General features: G+C 40.1%; 1 protein-coding gene across 2 annotated transcripts; it reads left to right on the forward strand.

Annotated features, from left to right (window-relative positions):
• The first annotated feature begins 7,411 nt into the window (after positions 1–7,411).
• Positions 7,412–9,709, forward strand: LOC147849761 (zinc transporter 11-like). Of its 2 annotated transcripts, none has more exons than XM_087337175.1 (4): positions 7,412–8,307; positions 8,418–8,446; positions 8,666–8,813; positions 9,045–9,709. In XM_087337175.1, exons 1-4 carry the CDS (start codon positions 7,824–7,826, stop codon positions 9,434–9,436), a joined length of 1,053 nt encoding a protein of 350 aa, XP_087193301.1. In that variant the 5' UTR covers positions 7,412–7,823; the 3' UTR covers positions 9,437–9,709. The 2 variants fall into 2 exon arrangements, with proteins under 2 accessions (XP_087193301.1, XP_087193302.1); XM_087337176.1 differs by having other exon boundaries at positions 8,424–8,446.
• Positions 9,710–26,487: the final 16,778 nt, after the last annotated feature.

Genomic DNA, 26,487 nt, shown 5'->3' on the forward strand with positions numbered 1-26,487 from the left:
GAGAGAGAGAGAGAGAGAGTGTGTGTGTGTGTGTGTGTGTGTGTGTGTGTGTTGACGTGCAGGATAATTACGTTATTTGAGCATGTGAAAATTCTCTACTTTGCCAAGGTGTTCTTTTTGCATATCGGTGCATCAACATCTTCAACTACCTTGTAATAGCAACACTAATAGTGTTTTTCACATGCAAATAATACAATCACATTGTGAGATAGTCTAGTTTTTTGACCATTTCAAAATATTGAAATATGAGTATTTTTACCACCCTAGATAGGAAATAAAATAGTAGTACAAATCAGTCGTACATACCACAAAGATGAACTCATTCAAGGTACATCGATATTGTGGCATTAATTTCATTAAAAAATTGTATTTTCTCTCATGACTCTCTCTCTCTCACTCACACACACTGGCACATTGGCACATTTGTCATATCTAGTAGAACTTTAGATTAGAAGAGGTCTATGGTAAAATATGGGGAAGGATCATGCCCACGGGTGAATCAATGAATTATGATTCTATTATTTGTTTTTTAGTTGATAACCACAAGATGAGGGAGAACGAGTCCTCCTCTGACCTTTACCAAGTATCATGAAAATACTTTTTTAACATAGACTCATAATTTTGAATTCAACTCCTTTTTTAAGAGAACAAACCCGCAATGATAATTTGCACTATGAAAGATGATTGGACTACACGCCATACAAATTTACGCTTATCCAACAATATGCTACATCTTGTGGTATTATTCATATGTTTGTTCTCAAGTTGTGAGTAGTCATATTTTGAACTTCACTTTTTCGATTGATTCTTTTGTTCCTGTTGCACTTCTCTAGGCAAGAGTATTTGATTTGATTTCTTATGGCCCAAAGCATGTCCATGTTTTTGTCCAAATGAGAGGCTTGTGAAATTAGAAGTTGAATCAAGAAGAAAGTTATTGCTAAGAATTTCATTAGTTCAATCATGTGCTATATCTGACATAAGCACCCAACATTAAGTAGGAAACTAGACTAATTTCCAAAGTTGTTCTCACCAAATATAAAGGAAAAATGGAGAAATCTTTACTTGAGTGGTTAAGAATGATTGACTTGACTACATGATCTCGTAATTTCCACATTTAAAAATGCTAATAGCTTTTTAACAACTCTGGATAAATTAAAATATCATGATAAAATATCGTTTAGGTTAGTATTATTGAGGATGACTCATTGACACCTTCTAATGTCTCATTGAATCAATACTACTCGAAACATAATTCACTTGGATTTATTCATAAACCACCACATCACCTCACAAGACTTGAGTAGCATTCATGGTAACAACATTTAGACATTTGGGGTGCTATGTGAGCACAATTAAACGAAGTGCGGAATTACTAAACCACATGATGAACAATGACATGTTTTGAGAAATTTGGGCAAGGAATCAAGGGGTACTGTGCAATAAGAAATACCAATATTATTCTTTTAGGCCTTTCAAATTTTGGATGGATGCTTAGACGTGTAATAATATGTAGGCTTGTTAGACTTTTAAGGAGAAGTTAGAGGTGTAATAATAACTAGCACAATCATTTCAGACTTTTTCGGACAGAAGTTAAAGGTGTAATAATAATAAGGCATAAGTTTACCCTAGGCTTCTGGTGAGACAAAAATTGGAGGTGAAAATTAAGTAACATGATTATTCTACACCTTTTCTAGACACAAGTTAGAGATGCAACATTAAGTAAGAAGATTATATGTTAGACAATGTAAAATGAAGCATATTCGAAGACATCATACTTGTGAAATCATAAACCCCCAACAATAAAAGCACATACATGCATGCAGACACACTTTTTTAGCAAAGTTGACACATACGTAAACAAGTGGAGGGAGGACAAGGAATTCGACGAGGGAATATCTTACCAAGATACAAAAGAAAGAGGAGAAGGAAGAAATAAATAAAACACCATTTCCAATATCCATTATTATAATAAAATATATATTTCCTTACACAATTGTTGATGACTTAAGAGTAACAATCGGCAACGGTTCGGTTGAACCGAAATGAACAGCAAAACCGTGACTTAACGGTTCAGGTTCAAGTTTTCTTTAACGCTTCGGTTTCGGTTCAGTCTGGTTTGGGGGGTGAATGGTTTGGTATTAACTGTTTGAAACCACAGTTTTAACGGTTTGATGGTTTTTTCATTTTTTAAATTTTTTTTTATAAATAACCTTTTTATTTTTAAGCGTAATTCTCACATTTTAGGAAAAATTTTAAATTTTGAATTTTGACCTAAGTTGAAGCCGAAACCGAACTCGGAAACCGTGGTTCTAGCGGTTTAATGGGGTTTGGATTTCTACCTAACAATTTCGTGGTTCGGTTCAGTTTAGGTTTCAAAAGTTTTAAACGATTCGGTTTCAAACCGGTTTGGTTTGGACAGCCTCAAACCGAACCGAACCATTGCCGAATGTTACTTAAGAGAAAGATATGATAGACAAGTATGATACCCCTCCCCAATCATGAAATAGTGTAGTGAAAGACAACTCTACCTGTATTATTTGAAGCCTTGAAGGAAACAAGACACCAAATCATAGTGAATATGTGTGAACTCGTGCCATGTATTCACATGTTTAGAGACGAAAACCACAAGGATGAAACCTTAATGCAAGTCCAATTCAATGCTAACATAGTCTTAATGAATGTTTAGACTATGTAATAAAATCCATACGAGAAAAAAGGAAGTTAATCCATATGATATGTTGCAAAATAGAGCAAGATCAGGCAAAAAGCCATAATAGGATATGTTAGGTTGTCATGACATGAAGAAATCAGAAGCCAATCAATACAACCACAAACAAACTCTCCTCTAAGAAATATAGTTATATTTGTCTTCCACATATCACACATAGGACTGCTCACAAGAAAGAGGATTTGATCTTTAAGTTTAACTTTTGAAAGTTCATTGAGCTCAAGAAAGTGAACTATTTTAACAATACCCAAGTAAAGGGCAAGGGTATGGACAATTAAGACACATATTCCCAGTTAATAGGAGACAACCTTTATGTCATGATCCAAAACTACCCAAATTGTTGAATTGTATGTTGTAGCTAGAAATTGAACATTTGCAAGCCAATTAAGCTATTGTATGGGGATGAGAACGGTACTAACACAAAAAACTCAACTAATAAATGCTAAGATCTCTCCAATATGTAAAATGACCTAGAACATTTGATGGATGCGGTTCGCTAAGGTCTTGCCTAGCGCATACTTGACAACCAATTGGCCACGTCAAGAAAATGCCCAACTTTGATTTGGTGACCCAACTATAGCCAACTATTAAGATTTCTAATGGAACCAAGCGTATATGAACGTCATGCCAATCAATGTGTCAATTTATTGAAGATCTTTTGTCATCAATCTTCTCTAGGTGAAAGTGTGCTGAGATGAAGAACACAAGAATAGAGAACCTCAGGAGTGGACACCAATCATCATCATTTGCAACAATGTGACTAGGTTCATACATTCTCATGAAGGAACGTGCCTAGGTTCATACATTCTCATGAATTATCTGATGGGTATGAAAAGGTGTTAACAAAGGTATATGAATATTCACCGGAAATTATGCCTTTGTAACTTTACACTTGTGGTTGAGGTCTAAGTATTTAGAACACTATCAAATAACCTCTTGATAATGAATACGTGCATGTGAATAATAATGTGCGCTTTTCGCAAATATTACTTACCCTTGGATCTTGGTGGGGCATTACTCCAATCTTTCTTATTCTTTTCTTGTTAATTTATTTTGTTTTCGTACATGTTGATACTTGAAGTTTGTAAATCTTGTTCTTCCTACTTTTGTGTTAATTGTCTATGATTTCTTTTCTTAGTAGAAAAATATCAATTTCACCCCTCGTATTTTATGGGTAAATATTGACTTCAATTGTTCTTGGTTCTATTAATATTGCCATATATATACCCATCCATAGTCAAAGTTTTTTGTTGTTATTTTCCTTAGTGTAAACGAAGGGTTGACAAAATGAAATACTTTATTGAATCCAATCATAATAACCATAAACAATTTGAATGGGATGAATAATTGTATATGATTGAACTTTACGAATTGATTCCATGTGAATGAAAAGGCAAAAAACGTTCATTGAGGAGATACAGTTTTCTCGTTTTTGCATGTTATTTGTGACATTTATTAACAAGGATGTTTACAAAACCACAATGGACAAGAAAACAGAATTTTGTAATGATAGAACTAGGATGTTTTCGTAGCAACTTTTTCAGTTGTTGTATCTCATTTCTTTATTGATGCAACCCTAAGTTAGGTTTCTCACGTTTGAGATTTGTTACAAGTAAATATGTTGTTTTGTTATTGTATCTCAATTTTTTAAAGGTGCGACATTCCTCATGTAAAAAATGGGCACCTTGTATTTCTTCCTATGAAATGCAAGGACATAAGATGTCCGTTCAATGCATATAAATGTAACATAATATACTTCCTCTTGTTCAAATATCCAGTTTTGAGTTTGACCAATTACATTTGCTTCAGGTCCATATGAGTTGGTTGTGCTCCACTATCTACATATGTGTATCCTCTACTTGGAAAAGAACATGTCTAATTCTATATTTACATTGGATGTTTCCTTTCTTTATATATATACACTTGTCTGGATGATGCCTTCTTTTACAGTCTCATTTAAAAATCTGAAGGTTTTTAACTTTTCAACAGGAGAAAGAAAACTTGCCCTTTATTATTATTATTTTCTTCTCATCCACATGTATTCATGCTCTCCCAAGAGCCGATGTCTCCCAAATGCATTGCATATGTACTACACAAAAGCTATATGAAGTTGTTAATCTATGAGTTAATGTTGTTCACCTACTTCTGGTTATTGATAAGTCAATTCAACACCTAAGTTACTCATTGTTGAAGGGGTCGCAAATACTCTTATTAATTATGTTAACGAGAGAGACAATATTCTGTTTTTGATGACCACTTCTAAAAAGCAACACAAAAACTTTTGTTTAGTCATTTTTCGCCTATCTACACCCAAGACAAGTAGAATATAAACTTTCAATTAGTCATTATTTGCCCATCTACTCCAATAGATGTTTCTCTATCAAAGTTTGGACTTTATAGTTTTCCTTTGATCAATATTTATGGTGGTTCACTATTTTTTTTATCTCTACTAATACTGCTACTATTACCACCACCACCAATTCTTCTCTCTCTCTCTCTCTCTTCTTAGGAAGGAGTCACGTACAAGATGATATGTTAATTTGGTCCCATAGGTCAAATTTGGCCACATCATGGACGATTCTATTCTATCCATACACACCTCCTTACACACATTTCTCCTTCTATCACAAAGTGCGCACTCTCAATTGTAACAATCATTAATAAATATCTTTGAATATCGAGAATGACTTATTGAGCTCCATACACATTACTCGAAAAAATTATACTTTTGTTTCTATGGGTTCTACTAACATTTGAGGCCAAGTAATAAAATCCATTTCTCTATCTACCTTTACTTGATTATCCTAAAAGGCAACGTGTCATGTTGTGTTGTGGATGGGTAATGCCGCCACGTTTTTCTTTTGACATGTTACAAGGTTTGACATTAATTAAGCTAACATCCTTCGCATAAACAATTGTTTTCAATAATTAAGAGGTAACACCAATGCACCCCACATATTTAGTATGTTCTTAATTTAATAATGCCCATGTAGGAATATACATGTGCATACACACATGCATGCATGACTTCCCCATGTTGGTATGTTGTTGGTGGCATAATTCATGCTGAGTTGAAAGAAAATGTTCACATTGAATGCCAAGCAAATTTGGAAGTGCACACAAGTATATGATAGGTGAAGGCCGGTCTAAACCATTTGGAAGTGAGCAACGTGACCACTATTTCTGCACTAATAATATGATTTACAGTGAAATCTATGAGTATTAATCTTCTTACCAAAATTCTCGCATTGGGTTTTATTGCTTTATTTCGTTAATTTACCTTATTTTTTCAAACGACTAGATCGTTTGCAGCCCAAAACCTAGAAATAATTGACAATGAGGGCCACGGTAAAGAGAACGACGAATACCTTAAAGGCCTTGTGAACGGGTCGAATATTAAAAAAATTGGAAATCAATGTTGACTAGATGGGTAAAGAATCTTATGAGGAAGAGTTTTAGGAATTCATAAAGACTATTCTACGAGACACTTTTTTTTGACAAGTTTATGACTAGTATAAAACTAACTAGATTTCTATAGTTGACTATTTTGTAAGATACATTATCTCAGTTTTTTTAGAAATTAAATTAATGTTTGAATAGATTAGACACAAACAAACAAAGTTATAGTATAATATACATACTTGTAAATGAATCATGATTAAACAAGTTAGACACCATTTGTTACTTTCAAACTCTCCTAAGTTTGAGGATATACAACTAAACCTAAATACTATTTGATGTAATACACGTGCTCATGATAATTGACAACAACACCTAAATATCATCCATATGATAGATAGATTGGTTAGAATTTACATTTAGGGAATGTTGATGCCTTATCCTCGAAGGTTCGTTGCATGAGAATAACATCCAAAAGCAAGGAATTTCCCAATGCCTCACTAGAAGCTTGACAACGTCTTCTTTGAACATTTGCTGGGCAATGGTGGTAATGACTAGGGCATATGTTAGAAGAAATAATTGCGAAATTGATAGACCATAAAAGTAATAGCCTTTATCAATGAGTTCGTTGTTGCGAAAGAAACCTTCGACATAACTCATAGAGAAAAAGGAGCGGAAGTTAAAGCGTAGCTCTCGCATTGGGTTTGTCAAGTCTAGATGGAGCGTGTAAATGGAAATCCATGCACGATATTAATGGTCAAGGTCGAACGGAAACAAGAAATGAAAGAGCAATACGAAACCGTTTGGTGGGCAAAATCAGGATAAGCAAGGGAAGATTTCAACCGGCAGTCTTAAATTAGGAAGACTTTCAACACAACACAATGTGAACATTCTGACTTCCGGGTTTGAGGAGGAATGTGTTGGGATGTTCAGGAGTGGGGCAGAGTGCGGAGACGAAATGCTTGTCTCAAGTTTCTCGAGGTAGGGGGGATGAGATGGACCCAACACAGATGCCAGATTCATCGAAGTCTTGTGTGTCTCTTATAATTATTATTACATTACATATAGTAGGAGCAAAACCATGGTTTCTTTTGATGTATTTTGGGGTCTAGGGCCTTTGAAAGGCATTGAAAAAGAAGGAGAAGAAATGAGAAGAAAGAAGAAGAAGAAGAAGAGTAAAGCTTCAAAAGCCATGGAAGAAATGAAGACATTTGTGTGTGTGTGTGTGTGTGTGATCTGTATAGATATGTGTACTTATGTACTACAGTGTTTTATATTGCATTGAATGTAGTACAAAGATGGAAGAGAGAGAGAAGAGAGAGATTGGTACTACACAGAGCAATCTGTGTCTTTAAGAGAGGTTCAAGGCTCAAATCTCAGAAATGCCATAGAAGGAATACACAGAGAGAGAGAGAGAGAGAGAGAGAGAGAGAATCAGAAACAGAGAGAATCGCCCATCATTGATTCAAGGCGAGAAAGAGAAATCTGACAATCGCCCATCATTGATTCAAGGCAAGAAAGAGAAATCTGACAATCGCCCATCAAATCTTTAGTGCCTAATTGATTCTTCTCCCCCCCCCCCCCCCCAATATTCAATACAGAACAGAAAAAGGAAGCCGAAAGAAAGCAGATAAGAGAGAGAGAAAACAGAGAGAGATCCTTCTCATTCTCTGTCTGGTGTTGAAATATCTCACCCATGGCCTCTCCTTCCCTCCCTCGCAACACAATTCTTCTCTCCTTCCTCGCCATAATCCTTTCTTCATTACTGTTGTTACCTCCATCTCTAGCTCATGGCGGAGCCAATGATGGAGATTCTTCGTCCACGGATACGCCCGACTTGAGATCGAAAAGCCTCATCCTCGTCAAGGTCTACTGCCTAATCATCGTGTTCTTCGCGACATTCTTTGCAGGGATCTCGCCGTGCTTTGTGAAATGGAACAATGGCCTCCTTGTCTTGGGCACTCAATTCGCGGGCGGGGTCTTCCTGGGCACTGCCACCATGCATTTTCTTAGCGATTCCAACGAGACATTCCAGGTTAAGACGGACAAGGAGTACCCATTTGCCTTCATGTTGGCTTGTGCAGGCTACCTCCTCACCATGCTTGGTGATTGTGTCATCCAGTGGATCCTTGTCAAAGAATCTAAGTTTACTTTGCCATCTAAAGTGGATACTGAGAAAGGTAATTTAGGGTTTCTTTTTGTTTCCTTGTTCCCCTGTTTTCATAACATGCCTTTTCTTTCATCATCAAAATGATCTCTCATAGTCTCTTCAATAATCACATGTTTACAGTTGCAGAGGAAGGGGATCCAACATGCAAGGTATGTTATTTATGCATACTTCTCTCTGTCTTCTTCTTCTTCTTCTTCTTAATGTAGACCACTTTTTTTATGTGTGGAAGCATGAGACAAAAGTAGGGTCTTTCCTGACAAGGAGAAATAAAGAATAATGTCTAACACTTTGTTTCAATGAACATACCTGATATTTTGTCAAGTTTTGCTAACTTTATGTGTATCTTTTGATCCTTATATTATGTGTAGTGTGATGATGATTCCATCATCAACCCTGAGGCAAAGAATTTTGTGGTGGCAACCCTAGTGAGTAAGTCATCTTTAACCGACACAATCCTCCTCATCGTGGCCCTCTGCTTCCACTCCGTTTTCGAGGGGATTGCCATTGGTGTTTCAGGTATACACATACAATCCAATCATACTTATACCTATACATACCCATATCCATATCCATATCCATATCCATATCCATATACCTATACCTATACCTATACCTATACCTATACCTATACCTATACCTATACATGTGTAGGCCTAGATGTAGACATAGATACACCCATACACATCATATCTATTTTTTTTTTCCCTAGAAAGATCTAGAGAAGTTGAACAAAGGGATTCTCTACAGGGAATGCCGCGGATGCATGGAGAGCGTTGTGGACAATTTCGCTTCACAAAGTCTTTGCCGCAGTAGCGATGGGCATCGCGCTGCTCCGAATGATGCCAACTCGCCCCCTTCTTCAATGTGCCCTTTATTCTTTGGCATTTGGTATATCAAGTCCTATTGGTGTGGTAATTGGTATAATCATCGATTCAACGGCACAAGGCTCTGTTGCCGACTGGATCTATGCCATATCCATGGGCATTGCTTGTGGTGTGTTCATTTATGTGGCCATCAACCATTTGCTTGTCAAAGGGTACACCCCTCAATGTAGGGTTAAGGTGGACACTCCATTCTATAAGTTTCTTGCTGTCACCCTTGGGGTTGGAGTTATTGCTGTAGTTATGATATGGGATTAACCTCTTGCATGTATAGTAATCATACAGAGTGTACATTTCTAACCTCTCATAGAGCAAATACACCCTAGGCATAATCGTCTATTATTTATCTTTTTGTGTCCCTCAAGCAAAAATGATGAGGCAATAATGGATTGTTTAGTAATATTTAAGAGCTATGAGCAAGCTATAGCATTTGAGTTTGAACTCTTGTACATTCTCCATTCATATGTGGTTATATTGCTCAATATAAGTTCCTAATACCTATTAAAGGATTGCATTGCAACAAAGCAATTATATTTCTGAGCATAAAATAGTTTCACATTTAAGTTTACAAAGACAAAAATGTACATTGGAATTTAAATTTTGAATAGGAAAGGTACAGATTGTAAATCTACTTGGAGAAAATTGGCTTGTCATCTCCATGGTAGATTCAATACTGTTCTAGAAGCTTGTAAATGGATCAATTCTTTATCTGATTTAAACAGAAGATTCTAGAATGTTTTAATCTTCTCTCAAAAGGTTAACACAACTGGTATTTACTATTAAGCACTAGTTATGATATAAGCTATTCATGCAAAGTGTTATTTTTGCCAACATCATGGCCAATATCAATTGTGCTGCTCATGAAAGCCAAGTAGTCTTGAGCATCATTTCCTATCTTGGTTCTCTTATCACCCATCTAGTCATTTATGAATAATATCTGGTTATATGAAAAGTTACATTCTCTTTTGTATGTATCATTGCGTTGGGTACAAGTTGTGTAAATAAGTCCTTGCAATCAACCAAGCTTCGGACATTGTACATTGAGTATAATTGTGTTATATAATAGTTTGGATAGGTTCAAATGAATCGGTCGCAAAATGGTTTGTAAAGACTTGAACATTAGAATATATTTGTAGAATTCATAAAACAAATGAAGTTACTTATTTGGATGCAACATATTATTATCTAGACGATGCATCATGAGATGGCCCTCAAACATTTTCACAAGTAGTACATGGGGATTAATTGTTTTCCATAATGGTTAGTATAGCTTTGCTAGTACATAACCCAAATGTTGATGTCCTGCTCTCCTCTATTTGAACATGTAAGGGCAGTGCATATCGTTCTACACCATTTACGTCTCTTTGTTCTCTTTGTCAACCCAGACCAAGGAACATGCATCTAATAAATTGAATGGTAGATGTTTTATAATAGTTCAATGTTGGAATATATGTTATCAGTTGGGATTCTAACGTATGTGATAGCCACGAAAATAAGTTTGTGTGCACTATGGTAGGATGGCAATGCTGAAGGTGGAAGTGTACAATGCACAAGTGGAAAATGGCTTTTTTCTTTAGTACATGTTTGCATTAAATTAAAAATGCTAAGCAACAAGGAAAATGAGAAACAAAACATCAAACTGGAAGAAGAGTTGAGTTGGAACTTGAGTGGGAACAATCCCACATTTTGTAATCTTGATAATGTTGTTTAAACCTTGTTGTGGGCATTTAAACTGGGGTTAGAAGGAAAAATTGACATTGAAGTGTAATAATATATTGTTATGATTGACACTTTGAGCTTGATGCACATTTATGTCACAACCTAGTCTTTTTCCCTATCACTCTCATAATAAATAAGATATGTTGCGAAAAAAGACGATGATGATTATAATTAACAAAGGCGTGTTGGGGATGTGTACTAAGGCATGTCCTAACCATATGACAGGTCTAAGATATATGTATCGAAGGATTTAACTGCTCCTCGATGTCGTTTGCGGAACCCGAACCGACGTGTACCCTTTTGATGACGAATCAGGCGAAGATGGTTGTCGTCCACCTTTGAGCCTCACACTCACTTAATGATTAGATGACGATTAAGCACGATATCTCTCTCACTCTCTAAAGTTCGCTCTCATAGACAATAAGAGCAAAGCATATGTTTATAACCCTATTTGATAAGAGGTCTAGCACCAACAAGGAAGAGCGATTAGTGTTTTCCAACTAAACACTTTACTAATCTCTCTTAAGCTTAAGGAATATAAGGAGGAGAGGAAGTTGTAGACCTTAATCAAATGGGAGATATTTACAAATGGAAGAGCCTTTACAAAGACACCACAATGTGGTTTATATAGTATTTACATTTAGGGTATGACTCTTTCACACTTGGCCACTCATTACCTCCCTTTCCTCTTGCCATTCCCTCTTCATAGTCCCTTTAGCCATACTATATCCTTGTTGATGTGTCCTTCACGGCCGATCGTGGTGCAATCCAAGCGCTTAACATCCCCTCCAATCTAATGAGTGCACACTCCTAGGTGCACTGTGGGAGGTGAGCTCGGGGTGAGGGGGATGGAGTAGGGTGAGAATGGGGTGGGGAGGGGAAAAGGAAGGAAGAGAATAAAAGGTATAAAGGAAAAAAAGAATAAAAAATGGTAAAATGCAACATAGAAAAAGGAAGGGGGGACAAGGAAAGTGTAGAGGGAGTGAGGGGAATGACACGTAAATGCAAGTGGTATGAAAGAATTGTATCAATATGGAAAGAATGCATAAAATTACATATAAGGATAAAGAATAAAAAATAAAAAATGAAAATAGAAAATGGAGAAAAATAAAGGATAATGAATAAATGAATAAATAAAAAATAATACATAAAGTCAAAAGAGGGTAGGAATGAGAGGGACACTAAATCAACAAGAGTATCCGGCGACTAGGGTGGGCTTGAGGGGTCAGGTGGGCAGACATATCGAGGGGTTGAGAGTCCAAGAGAAGTGTGGAGTGGAGAGGGGGAAAGTGGTGTCTACGTGGGATGGGATTTATGTGTGTGGGGGGTGAAGGTTGATGTGGACCCACGAGGGGTTGTTAGTAGTGGGGTGGTTCCGAGAGGTGCGAAGAAGATTAGCCTAGGATTTGGAGTGTCGTTTAGGGTAGATATATTCAAGGGGTTCTTTAGGTGGTGGGAGTGGGGGGTGTTCTTTTTGGGTGTCGTCAAAGGGCCGCGGTGTGCCCTTAGGGGCCCAGACTCTTGGCGTCCCTTGTTTGGACATAAGGGGGGCCCGGGAGGTTGACCTCTAGAGGTTTTGGCCCTCCAAGTGTTGGATTTGGCTGTTGCCTATCGACTTCGCTTGGGCGGGATGCTTGGTTGTTGTCTAGGGTTGTCGGGTGTCCTGCGAGGTTGAGGTGTGTGTGGGTTGTGTGGTATGTGTCTCTGGGGTATAATCGCATGGGGGGAGTTGACTTCGTTTAGGAACCCAGAATTGGGTGACACCTTTATGCCAACCCTGGGCTCTTGTAAGTTCTTTTCGTACTCGCTAATGGTGGTTTGCCCTTTGCGTGGTCTTTCGGCAAACGTTGTGTGGACATTTACCCACTTGCGTGACGTGTCTTTCTGGGTTCTGGCATTAATGTTACTCCAACTTCGGGTGATCGATGGTCGTTGTTGGAGGTTTTCACGGTCTGGTGCTCGTCGGGGTTAGTTGGAAGCGAGTGGAGTGTTGCATCAATGAGTTTTTTTGACTTCGCGCCGTTCTTGCTTGGTGATGTTAGACGGTTCTTTTTGACCTCATCGTCCGGTTGGAGATCCATGGCGATGAACATTGGTTTAGGGTTTCTCTCATTCCTTATGTTGGCTTACTTGACCCTGGTCGGTTCATCACATGCCTCTCCTAGGATGTTAGGAGTGCGTTATGGTCGTTGACAAGTCCTTGGTCGTAGAGTTTGAATTGTTCTGGGAAGTCAACTTCTTCAAGGGTCTTCCCGGTTGTCCCATCTTCTTTCTTCCACATCGCTTGCTTTGCTTGGGATTTGCCCCTTGTATTGGTTTGTTTCTACTTTGGTGTGAGGGTGGTGATGTTAAAACACGAAATCATGTTCTCGTCTTCATCACAACATTTTGTACCGATCGGGTACATGGCATTAGTCGTGGCAAGAGCGTGTACCTAATTCATCTCTAACGAATTAGAGGCTACTGATAGGTCTTCTCTCATATTCTTTGCCTTGGGAGTAATAGGCCTTTGGAGTAGGGGTTGGCCTCTAGCAAAGATTTGGATCGTCTTTGTGGGGTGGCATGCCAGGAGGTTGGTCTCAAACTAGGTGGTTTTTGACCAATCGTCCACAAAGGGGCTACCTTCTTGTTCGCGAACTTTTTGCGTGTATGCCTTGGTGTGAAATGTTTTGTTGTTTTACCGCATATAAATTGTGTCGTTCCCGAAATCCATCACAAGTAGGCTCACTTGTAGGAACGACCGTCCTAGTAAACACTCGTAAGCCACCTGATTAGATGATCTGTGACGACAAAGGTGAGATTGAACTCGACCCCATGGATAGTGAAGTTGTGCGTTGGGATCATGCCTTTCGGCCATTGCATGGAACCGTCGGCCATTCAGAGTTTGACGTCTAAAGGGAGCATTGTCGGCCTGCCCCATTTCCCCCAACATTTGTAGCTTACTATGCTTACCCCTGCTCCTGTATCGATGATTACATCACATGTGGTACCATTCATGCATATGGGGAGAGTGAAACTAGTGTAGTCACTCTCGAAATGGGCTCCACATAAGTCTATCGGGGTTTCCTTAGGTTGTTGGGGGGCTGTTGTCGTATGAGGGATGTGAGTACGTAATGGCACGACTGAATATTGAGTTTGAGTAGCTCTTTGAGTGTGAATTCTACCTCTTTGGTGAGTATAGGTCATAGCTCGTGATTATCGGTCATGATGGCGCCCATGTAACTCTGTACTTCGTGTAGTGTGAGACGTACCTTTAAATTTAATATTTGCTGAAGCAAGACAATGTTGACCTCTTGAATTGGAGTGGCTTGGGGAGTGGCGGTGTTGGTTGTGGCGATGAGGGGAGGTATCTCCATGTGCTGAGGTGGTGGGTTTACCAATTCTTCCAAATTTTCAAAGTTTAGACTTGGAAAGCTAAGTGAACCTCTGTAAAAGAATAGCGTATGCGAAAGCTCGTGCATAGAGAACACAACCGGTTAAGCCCGACAGTTGGAGACAATTAGGAATCCACACAGAGAGAGAGAGAGAGAGAGAGAGAGAGAGAGAGAGAGAGAGACTAAGTAGAGCAGACAATTAGGAATTCACATTGAGGTCTTTGTTCATAAGCTCCATCCGGTCCTCCCCTCTGGCTTCTCCTAGCTACATGGTTTCTCTCCCGTGCTCCACGACCTGTTCGGTCTCATGCTCCTCTACCAATGCGATTGACTTGTTTGCTTCTAAGTCCTTCAACGACCTTCTCCTTGCCTCTACAGATTCAACGCCCTTTGACCCGTTGGTTCCTCCGTATCGGCATTGGCTTCAACTGCCTGCTTGTCCTTTCGGCCTCCACATGATTCGGCTCGTCCGAATCATCTTTCTTGTCTGAATCGGATGTCTCCGATTTATCTTTAGTCTGACCTTTAGCTCTATTCTTCTTGACTCTCCTCCTTTGTTTAGGTGGCTCTTGCTCGTGTGTTCCGTTGTTGCTCACCTTGTTGGCTAGTCTCCCCTTAGTCGATTTGCTTCCCTCTATTCTCTCAACCCTTTCGACTCTCCTTTCATCTCTCCCCCTCAAGTTCGGCAAGTCGATGTGCTATAGACCGAGCATGCTTGAGAATTGTGGCAAGTTGTTGAGTTCAGGAGGTTTGGTGAAGAGGTCGGCCACTTGCCGATCAGTCGGAACTTGTAAAAGAATATGTGCGGAAGCTTATGCTACACACAAAAAGTAGAGTCGGTTATCTGGAAATACAATAGTAAGGTAAACACAGAGTAAGGATGAGAGAGAGACTGAATGGAGCAGAAAGTAGTAAATTTTTATTACAAAAGGATACTCAGTACATACAAATGTGCTCAGAGAGCACTTTAAATACAAGCCTTGACAATGGGTTGACAAGTATTGACATGAGCACTTGAGTGCTCATTAAATGAACATTTGACACTAACTCCCAAAATTATTCCTACGAGGAATGTCGGTGCAAATGGTCTATCGGCTTCCCGTCGATCTGGCCTAGCCGATCGGTCTTCGTCCGATCCGGCTCTCTGTTCTTGTAGTTGATTCAGGCCTGACCGATTGATTTCTATCCGATCTGGTCCAACTTGAGCTTGCTCGCTCAAGACTCCACCTCAAGCTCAACTTGAGGTCGGTTCCTTGTGTCAACATCAGCCGGTTCTTGCTTCCGGCTCCTCCTAGCATCTTCACACGTTGCTCGCGCTCCACTTCCAGTTCCATTCTGTGTTCCTCGACCCCTCTGGTCCAACGCTCCTCGACATGCACGATTGGCTCGTCTACTACTCAAGCCCTTCTTAGCTTCCTTGCCATTGCGACATTGGCACCGCTCGACCCTTCGACTCCTTTGTATTAGCCTTGGCTTCGACTATCCTGTCATCTGCTTGGCCTTCATGCGAATCGGCTTGTTCAAATCATACCTTCCGACTAAATTAGTTGTCTCTCATTCGTTCCCATGATTCGCCTTTTTTTTGGCCCTTGACCACATATGCTTATGTCTTGGTCTTGAACTTCTCCTTCAAGTTCGTTTTGCCCGTCTTGGCTCTGCCACCTTCCTTGCCTTTCTTGGCTCTACCTTCCCCTTGTTCGGTTGGCTCCGACTCGTCCTTTTGGCTGCTGCCCTTGCATCGGGCTAGTCCACGCTTTGCCATTCTGCTTCCACTTATCCCATCGTTTGATCCATCCTCGACTTCTTCAGCCGAATCGAAATCGAATTCCATCTCTCTCTCTCTCTCTCTCTCTCTCTCTCTCTCTCTCTTGCCACTTCTCCCCTTCAAGCTCGGAATGTCAAGGTGCTACAAGCCAAAAATACTCGAGAATTGCTGGATCTTGTCCAAGCCATGTCATGATATGGCATGGTATGGCTACAAAAGGATTTAAAACCATGAGCTTGTGTTATATGGGTTGCACCCTTACCATTAAACTATGCATTGTAATACAAACGATATTATTTCATTTATTATTTCACTATAGGAAATTCATGTATATTCAAGATTACTCTAGAACATTCTAGAAACTTTAGGAGTACTCTTGACAACACTATAAATAGAGGCACAAGGCATTATTCCGAACCAATTTGGTTCAATGTCAGTCTTAACCCACCTAGCTATTTTTGTATCTTTCTTCATATAATATACTTCTTGTTGTCATCATTCTCTCTCTCCATCTCTCTCTTCCCCTCTCGTGACTCTCAAACACTCTTTCCCTTCTTAGTACTAATCCTCATTTCCCCCCTCTATCTTTAGTACTAATTCTCCTTGCCTCTAGTACTATCCTTGATAGTTTGAACTGAATTTCTTATCTTCTTATCCCTCCTTCCCTTCATACTAATCCTCTTATCCTTCCTTCCTCCAACACTAAATGGAAACTGTTAGCGCTCAAGAATACCAATCCGTTTTCTCGGAGCTCCAATGCTTAAAAGAAAAGTTTGTAGCACTAGAACAAGAAAATCAATGTTTGTTGAGGGATCTTCAACAAATAGCTCTAGAAAAACAACAACACGGGGAGTTGACGTTACGTGTGAAACAATTTGAAGCAACTATTGTGTCATTGCAACAACAGGGACCACGCAGTCAAGGGATTCCCAAAGAACCCAAGATCGGTCTTCCTATGAATTTCGATGGAACGCGATCACAGTTTAGAGGATTTCTTAATCAGGTATGGTTGGTGATTCAAATGCATCCTTCTCGATATCCCATCGATGCATCACAAGTGGGACTAATAGGCATGTTGCTTAATGGCATAAGTTTGGCATGGTTCACTCCTTTGTTAGAAAAAGGATCTCCATTGTTAAATAATTTTGAGGAATTTATTGGCGAGTGTAAAGCCTATTTCGGAGACACTGATAACAATAGGACGACAATCAATAAAATCTGAAGATTGCGTCAAGGTGATCGTCCAACCTCAAATTACGCTGCAGATTTCCGCCTACTCGCCACCAATATTCCCTGGGATGACCTAGCATTGATGGAGCAGTTTTGATATGGCCTGCGAAATGATGTCAAATACTTACTCCCGACTTTCCTCAAAGAACCAAAGTTGCTCACAGAGGCAGTCTGTCAAGCGGTATACGTTGCGATAATAGGCTTTTTGAACGACGTTCAAAACATATGTTACAAATGCCAAGAACAAGGTCGGATCCCATATACGCCTCAGTCGTAGCAAAACTATTTGCAAGGGAGTCATATAATGCATCTCCAGCAAATACTCCAACACCGATGGAAATCGACATCACACGTCGTCGTGGACCATTATCGAAAGAGGAAAAGCAACGATGCCGAGCAAATCGACTATGTCTTTATCGTGGTGGAACGGGGCATATTGCAGTGAAATGTCCCCATAGGCCAAGAAGACAGGTAAATCAAATAGTCTCTAGTACTAAACCCGAATCTATTTCACTATGAGTGCTTGATAGTCCTAATAGCCCAAGCCCAGCAAACGAATTTGAAGTCCTTAGTCAACTAGACGACTAAGTCCAACCAAAATAAGAGTCGTTTGGTTGGACAACCCTAGATCTGTGCAACCCATTAGTGGTTCCATTCTCTCTAAGAAAGTTAACAATGTCCTCCTAGATCAAGTAACAATTAGTACTAAAAGTAACCCTCCAATACATGTCTTAGCACTCCTAGATTCCAGAGCCAATTCTTGGTTCATGGATAAGAATTTTGCCCAAGCTCATTAGATATCCCTAAGAAAACTCTCATGCCCAGCATCTGTAGTAGCCATTGATGGTCACCCCATTGCTTCCGGAAATATCGTAGAAGAGCCAAAGCCGATTAGTGTTGTCCTAAATAATTTGGCGTGTGTAGTATCATTTAATATAATTAGTAGTCTAGAGCATCCAATTGTTTTGGGGTTACGATGGTTCGAATTACACAATCCAGACATAGATCGGAGAACAAGAGAAATCAGGTATCAACAACCTCGAGGATCTACTCATAAGATTGCAACCATTTCACTAGATCAATTGCGTGAGGAATCAATGTTTGTATTCGCAATATCAGTGAAACCTTCCAATACCACTAAGGAGGAGTCAACAATTCAACTTCCAAAGAAGTATCATCATTACGCCGACGTTTTTGATAAGGTAAAAGCTAGTACTCTTCCTCACCATCGACCGTATGATTGTCCCATTGACTTAAAACTAGGAAAAGATCCACCATGGGGACCGATCTACAACTTGTCACCAACCGAGCTTGAAGTTCTTCGAGCCTACATAGGGGAAAATTTGGCAAACGGGTTCAATTCGACATTCGAAATCTCCAGCCGGCGCACCTGTTTTCTTTGTCAATTAAAAAAGATGGATCATTTCATCTAGTCGTGGATTACCGTGAATTGAATAAGGTCACCATCAGGAATAGGTATGCACTTCCCCTAATCTCGAGTCTTTTAGAGAGGATTAATGGTGCAAAGTTTTTTACAAAAATTGACTTACGAGGAGCATATAACCTCATACAGATTCGACCAAGAGATGAATGGAAGACAACTTTCTGCACCCGATATGGGCACTTTGAGTATACGGTTATGCCATTCTGCCTCACCAATGCACCAAAAGTCTCCAACACATGGCAAATGATATATTCCGAGATCTTTTGGACATCTAATTGATCATCTACTTGGATCATCTGCTAGTTTATTCAAAGACACAAGAGGAGCATGATTTTCATGTACTATTAGTACTAAGAAGACTACGAAAACATGGTCGTTATGCAAAGTTGGAAAAGTGTAGTTTTGACTATAACCAGGTTGAATTTCTCGGCCATGTCATCTCCTTGGAAGGCATCTCTATGGATCCAGCGAAAGTCCAAACTGTGTTAGAGTGGGAGACTCCACGTTTGTTGCGAGATGTGCAATGCTTTTTAGGATTCAGAAATTTCTATCACAAGTTTATACAAGACTACTCAAAGCTTATTTTGTTGCTCACACAACTTATAAAGAAGGGGCAATCGTTTGTTTGGACAAAGGAAGCGGACACGGCTTTTGAGGATCTCAAGAAAGCATTTACAACAGCTCCTATTCTAGCTCATGTTGATACGCAAAAAACATTTATCATTGAGGTAGATGCATCAGATTTCGCATTCGGGAGTATTTTGTCACAACAAGGCAACGATGAGAAGCTACATCCCGTGGTTTTCCACTCACGCAAATTTGATACCGCCGAAATCAACTACGAGATACATGACAAGAACCTATTAGCAATAATGGACTCTTTTGCACTATGGAGGCATTTTTTAGAAGGATCTCCTCATCAAGTCATTGTATTTAGTGATCACATGAACCATGCCTACTTCCAGAATGCTTGCGTATTAAATAGACGACAAGCTCGGTGGGCCCAATTCCTCACTCGTTTTGACTTCAAGATTGCATATCATCCAGGAAAGCAACAAGGGAAGGCAAATGCATTATGATGACGCTCGTATCTAGCTCCTCGTCCTGGTGATCTGGCCAGATAGAGTATGGCTATTACGATGGCACATCAAGACTACTAGACCATGTGACAAACTGGATTATCGACGGTTAGGCCCTTTCCATATTAACGGAAAAATTAATGATGTTACTTTTCACCTTGATCTACCTCCGCAATTACGAATACATCCGGTATTTCATAGTTCTCTTCTAGAACCCTATCAAGATAGCACTATTCCCAATCGTATTACACCACCTCCACCCCCGATCGAACTTGAAGATGGACTTGAGTACGAGGTTGCTGCCATCCTCGATTCCAAGATTGTTCACAACAAGCTCTACTATTTGGTCGATTGGCAAGGCTATAGTCTAAGCGAGTCTACTTGGGAACCAGTAGAGAATGTGGCCAATGCTCGAGCTGTTATTGAAGACTTCCATCGTCAATATCCAGACAAACTAGGTCCTCAATCAAAGACGACTCATAACACTCGTTTAAAAGGGGGGATAGTGTCATATGGCATGGTATGGCTCTAAAAAGATTTGAACCCATGACCTTGTGTTACATGGGTTGAACCCTTACCATTAAACTATGGATTGTAATACAAAAGATATTATTTTTCATTTATTATTTCATTATAGGAAATTCATGTATATTGCAGATTACTCTAGAACCTTCTAGAAACTTTAGGAGTACTCCTGACAACACCATAAATAGAGGCACAAGGAATTATTCCGAACCAATTTGGCTCAACGCCAGTCTTAAGCCTCCTAGCTGTTCTTGTATCTTTCTTCAAATAATATACTTCTTATTGTCATCATTCTCTATCTTTGTCTGTCTGTTTGTCTCTCTTCCCCTCTCGTGACTCTCACACACTCTTTCCCTTCTTTGTACTAATCCTCATTCTTCCCCTCTATCTTTAGTACTAATTCACTCTACCTCTAGTACTATCCCCGATAGGCCGAGAGGTTTGGTGAATATATTGACAACTTATCATTTTGTCGAAACATGCGTAAGTTCGACTTCACCGGAAAGGACTTGCTCATGGATGAAGTGATAGTGCACCTCAATGTGCTTTGTCGGGGCATGGAAGACGGGGTTCTTTGCTAGCTGGACATTGATGAGGTTGTCACAATATATTACTATTGGCATGGACAACTCCATCTGTAGATCCTTCAATAGCCTCTTGGTGTTAGGAGCAGTACTAAGACAGAGAAGTACTGTCAAGAACAATACTAAAATAGAGAAGGAATTAGTACTAAAAGATGAGAATTAGTACTACGGGAGGTGTAGAACTCTCGAGAGAAGGAGAAAGTGAGTGAGAGAGAGAGATTGAGAGAGAGAGAGAGAGAATGAGGATAACAAAAGATATATATTATGTTAAGGGAATATACAATAGTAGCTAGGAGGCTTAAGACTGGCGTTGAACCGATTTGGTTTGAAATAATGCCTTGTGCCTCCTTTTATAGTGTTCTTAGGAATACCCCTCAAGTTTCTAGAATGTTCCTGAGAAATTTGGAATATACATCAATTTTCTATAGTAAAACTTAAATGAAAATAACATCTTTTGTATTACAATACATAGCCTAATGGTAAGAGCTTGACGTATGTAACCTAAGGTCATGGGTTCGAGTCTTTGCTATATTATGACACTATCCCCCCTTTAAAACGACGAGTGTCACGAGTCGTTTTGGATTGAGAACCCGGTTTGTCTGGATATTGACGATGGAAGTCTTCAAGAAGAGCACGAGCATTGGTCACATTCTCTATTGGTTCCCAAGTACGCCCACTGGAACTATATCCTAGCCAATCGACTAAATAGTAGAGCTTGTTGCGAACAATCTTGGAATCGAGGATGACGACAATCTCGTACTTAGGTCCATCTTCAAGCTCGATCGGGGGTGGAGGTTGTTTAATACAACATGGGATGGTGTTGTCTTGATAGGGTTCGAGGAGAGAACTATGAAACACCAGATGTATCCAAAGTTGTGGAGGTAGATCGAGACGAAAAGCGACATCATTAATTTTTCCGATAATATGGAAAGGACCTAATCACCAGTAATCCAACTTCTTGCATGGGCGAGTAGTCTTGATGTGTCGTCGTAGTAGCCACACCCGATCTCAAATGTCAAAACTAGATGGAAGCCGATGACGATCCGCGTAAACCTTGTGTGTTTGTTGATCTTGCTGTAGATGAGTAGATAAATCTGCTTGTATCTTATGTAGCCATTCCAAACGATCCTCTACACAAGGATTTGTAGGTAACTCTGGGGTTTCAAATACACACCACCGGGGGTGACAACCCGTGTAAGCATAAAATGGTGTCACCTTTGTCGATGAGTGGACAGAGTTATTATACGCAAATTCGGCGAAGTGGAGAATATCTGCCTAGTCATCTTGATGATAGCTTAAAAAGCACCGAAGATACTGCTCCAACATTTGATTTGTTCGTTCTGCTTGGCCGTCTGTTTGCGGGTGGTAGCCGGAGGAGAGGTTACAAGTGACCTTAAGCATTTTAAAGAGGTGCTTCCAGAACTTTGAGACGACTTGGGGTCCACGGTCGCTGATGATACTATCGGGAAGGCCATGATGCCGACGTACTTTATGCATGACAATTTCAGCGGTTTCTTCACTGGAGATTTCCTTAGTACATGGCAGGAAATGGGCCATCTTCGTATATCGATCTACTATTGTTAAGATAGCATTGAATCCCTTAGAGAGCGGAAGATCTATGATGAAATCTAGGGCAATGGATTGCCATGGCTTGCTTGGAATTGGTAATGGTTCTAACAAACCATATGGATGATTCCTTGGCATTTTTGCTCTGCAACATGTATCACAAGTCTGAACAAAATCTTCGAGAAATTGTCGCATATGGGGCCACCAGAAGGACCGTTGTACTAAATCTAGTGTTTTAGTACTACCAAAATGCCCAGCTGTATATGTGTCATGAAAATTTTGGACTATTGGAAGGCGACAAGTACCATTAGGAACCTACAAGAGTTTCTTAAAGAATAGTAATCCATCATGACATTCGAATTGTCAATAGTCCGTACCTGGTTGTTGCGATTGTGAACAAGATGCTCGAGAGGGATCAATTTGTGCTAGAATTGCTTGAGCGAAAAAATTTGTCTTCAAGTCCTCACATATGGTATTGATAACGTGGGGATCCAAGGGCATACCGAAGACCTGTGTTGCTTGCAGTCGTGCCGGTCCCAAGATTACTTGCTTTTGGTTATCGAAAGCCGGCTCGCCGGGACGCGGTGCTAGATATGAACGCCGTGATAATGCATCTGCCTTCCCTTGTGGCTTCCTTGGATGATATGTAATTTTGAAATCGAAACGAGTGAGGAATTGGGCCCACCAAGCTTGATGTCGATTTAACACACGAGCATTCTAAAAGTAGGCAATGTTTTTGTGATCACTGAATACGATGACTTGATGAGAAGACCCCTCTAGAAAATGCCTCCATTGCGTAAAAGAATTCACTATTGCTAATAGCTCCTTATCATGAATTTCATAGTTGATTTCCACGGCGTCAAACTTGCGAGAATGCTACCCAAGGCGAAATACGACGTGTCTGCTTCAATGATGAATGGTTTTTCTGGATCAACATGAGCTAAAATAAGAGCTGATGTAAATGCCTTCTTAAGACTCTCAAAAGAACTGTCTGCTTCTTCAGACCAAACGAATGATTTTCCCTTCCTGGTAAGTTGTGTGAGACGCAGAACAAGCTTTGAGTAATACTGTATAAACTTGCGGTAAAAATTGGCAAAGCCTAAAAAGCATTGCACATCTCACAACGAACGTAGAGTCTGCCACTCTACCACCGTTTTGACCTTAGCTGGATCCATGGAGATGCCTTCCAAGGATATGACATAGCCCAAAAACTCTACTTGGTTGCACTCGAAACTACATTTTTCGAGTTTTCCATAAAGAGCATGTTCTCGAAGCCGTTTTAGTACTAACAGTACATCAGAATCATGCTCTTCTTGGGTCTTTGAATAAACCAGTAGATCATCCAAATAGATGATCAAAAAATCATCCAAGAGACCTCGAAATATATCATTTGCCCTGTGTTGGAACACTGCTGGCGCATTATTGAGGCCAAGTGGCATGACCGTATACTCGAAGTGCCCATATCTGGTGCGAAACGCAGTCTTCCATTAATCTCCTAGTGAGATCCGTACGAGGTTATATGCTCCTCGTAAGTCGATCTTTGTGAAGAAACTTGCATCATTGATCCTTTCTAAAAGACTTGAGATAAGAGGAAGTGCATACGTATTCCTGATGGTGACTTTATTCAACCCACGGTAATCTACGACGAGACGAAGTGATCCATCCTTTTTCTTGACGAAGAAAATGGGTGCGCCGGTTGGAGATTTCGAATGTCGAATGAAACCATTTGCCAAATTCTCCTCTATATAGGCTCAAAGGACTTCGAGCTCGGTTGGTGACAAATTGTAGATTGGTTCCCATTGTGGCTATTTTCCCGGTTGTAAATCGATGGGGCAATCATACGATCGATGGTGAGGAAGTGTATTGGCTCGTACTTTATCGAACACATCAGCATAATGACGATACTTCTCTGGAAGTTGAATGGTGGACTCCTCTTTATTGATTCTGGAGGGGTCTACTTATATTGCAGAGAGAAACATTTCTTCCTTGCGTCTTTCCTCACGCAACTGATGTAGCCAAATGGTTGCAATCTTATGAGTAGATCCTCGGGTTTGTCAACACCGTATTTCTCCTTTTCTCCAATCTATGGCTGGGTTATGTAATTCGAACCATGGTAATCCCAAAACAATGGGATGTTCTGGGATACTAATTATATTAAATGATACAACACACACTAAGTTATCTAGGACAATATTAACGGGTTCTAACTCTTCTATAATATTCCCGGAAGCAATGGGATGACCATCAATGACTACTACATAGGCTGGACATGGGAGTTTCTTTAGGGATATCTGATGACCTTGGGCAAAATTCCTATCCATGAAGCAAGAGTTGGATCCGGAATCTAAGAGTGCCAAGACATGTACTGGAGGAGTACTTTTAGTACTAACCATTACTTGAGCTAAGAACACATTGCTAACTTGCTTAGAGGAAATGGAACCACTAATGGGCTGCACAAATCTAGGGTTGTCCAACCAAACGGCTCCTATTTTGGCTAGACTTAATTGTTTAACTCTTCTTTTAGTTGACTAAGGATTTCAAATTTGTTTGAAAGGGTGGGGCAATTAGGACTATGAGACACACCCAAAGGAATAGACTCGGGTTTAGTACTATTAGTACTAGCAGTTATTTGATTTACTTGCCTTTTTGGCCGATGGGGACAGTTCACTACAATATGCCCCAGTCCACCGCAATAAAGAGATAATCAATTTGCCCTACGTCGCTGCTTTTCTTCTTCCGATAGTAGTTCGCGATGACGTGCGGTGTTGATTTCCATTGGTGTCAGAGTATTTGTTGGAGACGTATTGAATGAATCCCTTGGGAAAGGCTTTGCTACGATTGAAGCGTAGGTGGGCTCCGATCTTGTCCGTGGCATTTGGAACTGACATTCCGTTCGAAGAGGCAATTATTGCATCGCACCGCACTTCTTATTGGTTCTGTTAATGACTCTGGCTCCCCGGGGAAAGTTAAGAGTAAATCTTTAACATCATTACGTAGGCCAAAACGAAATTGCTCCATTAGTGCCTGGTCATCCTAGGGAATATCGGTGGCAAGAAGACAGAAATCCGCAACATAAGCCGAGGTTGGCTGCTCACCTTGGCGCAATCTTCGGATTTTGTTGATTGTTGTTGTTGAGAGACAAGCTCAACATTGAGTGCGTAATATGGCGCGTAACCCAGTGTGTCGACTGGATGCATAAGTTAGTACGCACAACCTGGCCATATCAATGCGTAAACCGAAAGGTCGTTAGAGAGATATTCCTCGTAAGGAATAATTTTGGGAGTGAGTGTCGAGGCTCATTTATGAGCAATCAAGTACTGTCAGTACTTGTGTCAACCCGATTGTTAGGGCTTGTATAAAAGGTGCTCACTGAGCACGGTGTATGTATAGAGAGCCATTTATTTTGAATCTGAGTTTTTACATTGTCTACTCTCTCACTCTTTGTCTCTCCCTCTCCCTCTCCATTTCTGTGTTTTACCGAATTGTCTTATTCCTCCGAACTATGTAGTCTATGTTTACACACACGCTTCTGCACAACGTATTCTTTTACATGGTATCAGAGCGAGAGGGTTGAGGTCCTCTGCAGTCGACAAGAAAAGTTTGTGATGAAATAGAGTTGAAATTGTTCGCTTTTGGAGAAGAAAAAGACAGTGCTATGAACAGAGGAATGGGAACCTAACTTTCGACTGAAAAGCTTGACAAAAGCAACTACACATCTTGGTCTTACAAGTAGCACCAGTACCTACTCGGCCATGGCTACTGGAGTTATGTCGAAGGAGCAAATGATGTGGCACCCGACTCGACACACAGTGACTATCCGGCTTGGGAATAAGCGGCAAGCAGAGTGTTGTACTGCTTCGCATCCTGTGTGAGCGATCAACTTTTGAGCTATATTCGGGATGCCAAGACACCGAAGGACGCGTGCGCAAATCTCAAAAGAATTTTTGCCGCCAACACAATGGCCAGAAAGCTGTAGCTCAGACAGGAGCTCAACAATGTACGACAAAGAAATATGTTGGTGGC

The sequence above is a fragment of the Azolla caroliniana genome, unplaced genomic scaffold, assembly GCF_043228905.1.
Source record: "Azolla caroliniana isolate FFs.n. ecotype wild unplaced genomic scaffold, voAzoCaro1.0.p SCAF_22, whole genome shotgun sequence".
NCBI classification, from domain to species: domain Eukaryota; kingdom Viridiplantae; phylum Streptophyta; class Polypodiopsida; order Salviniales; family Salviniaceae; genus Azolla; species Azolla caroliniana.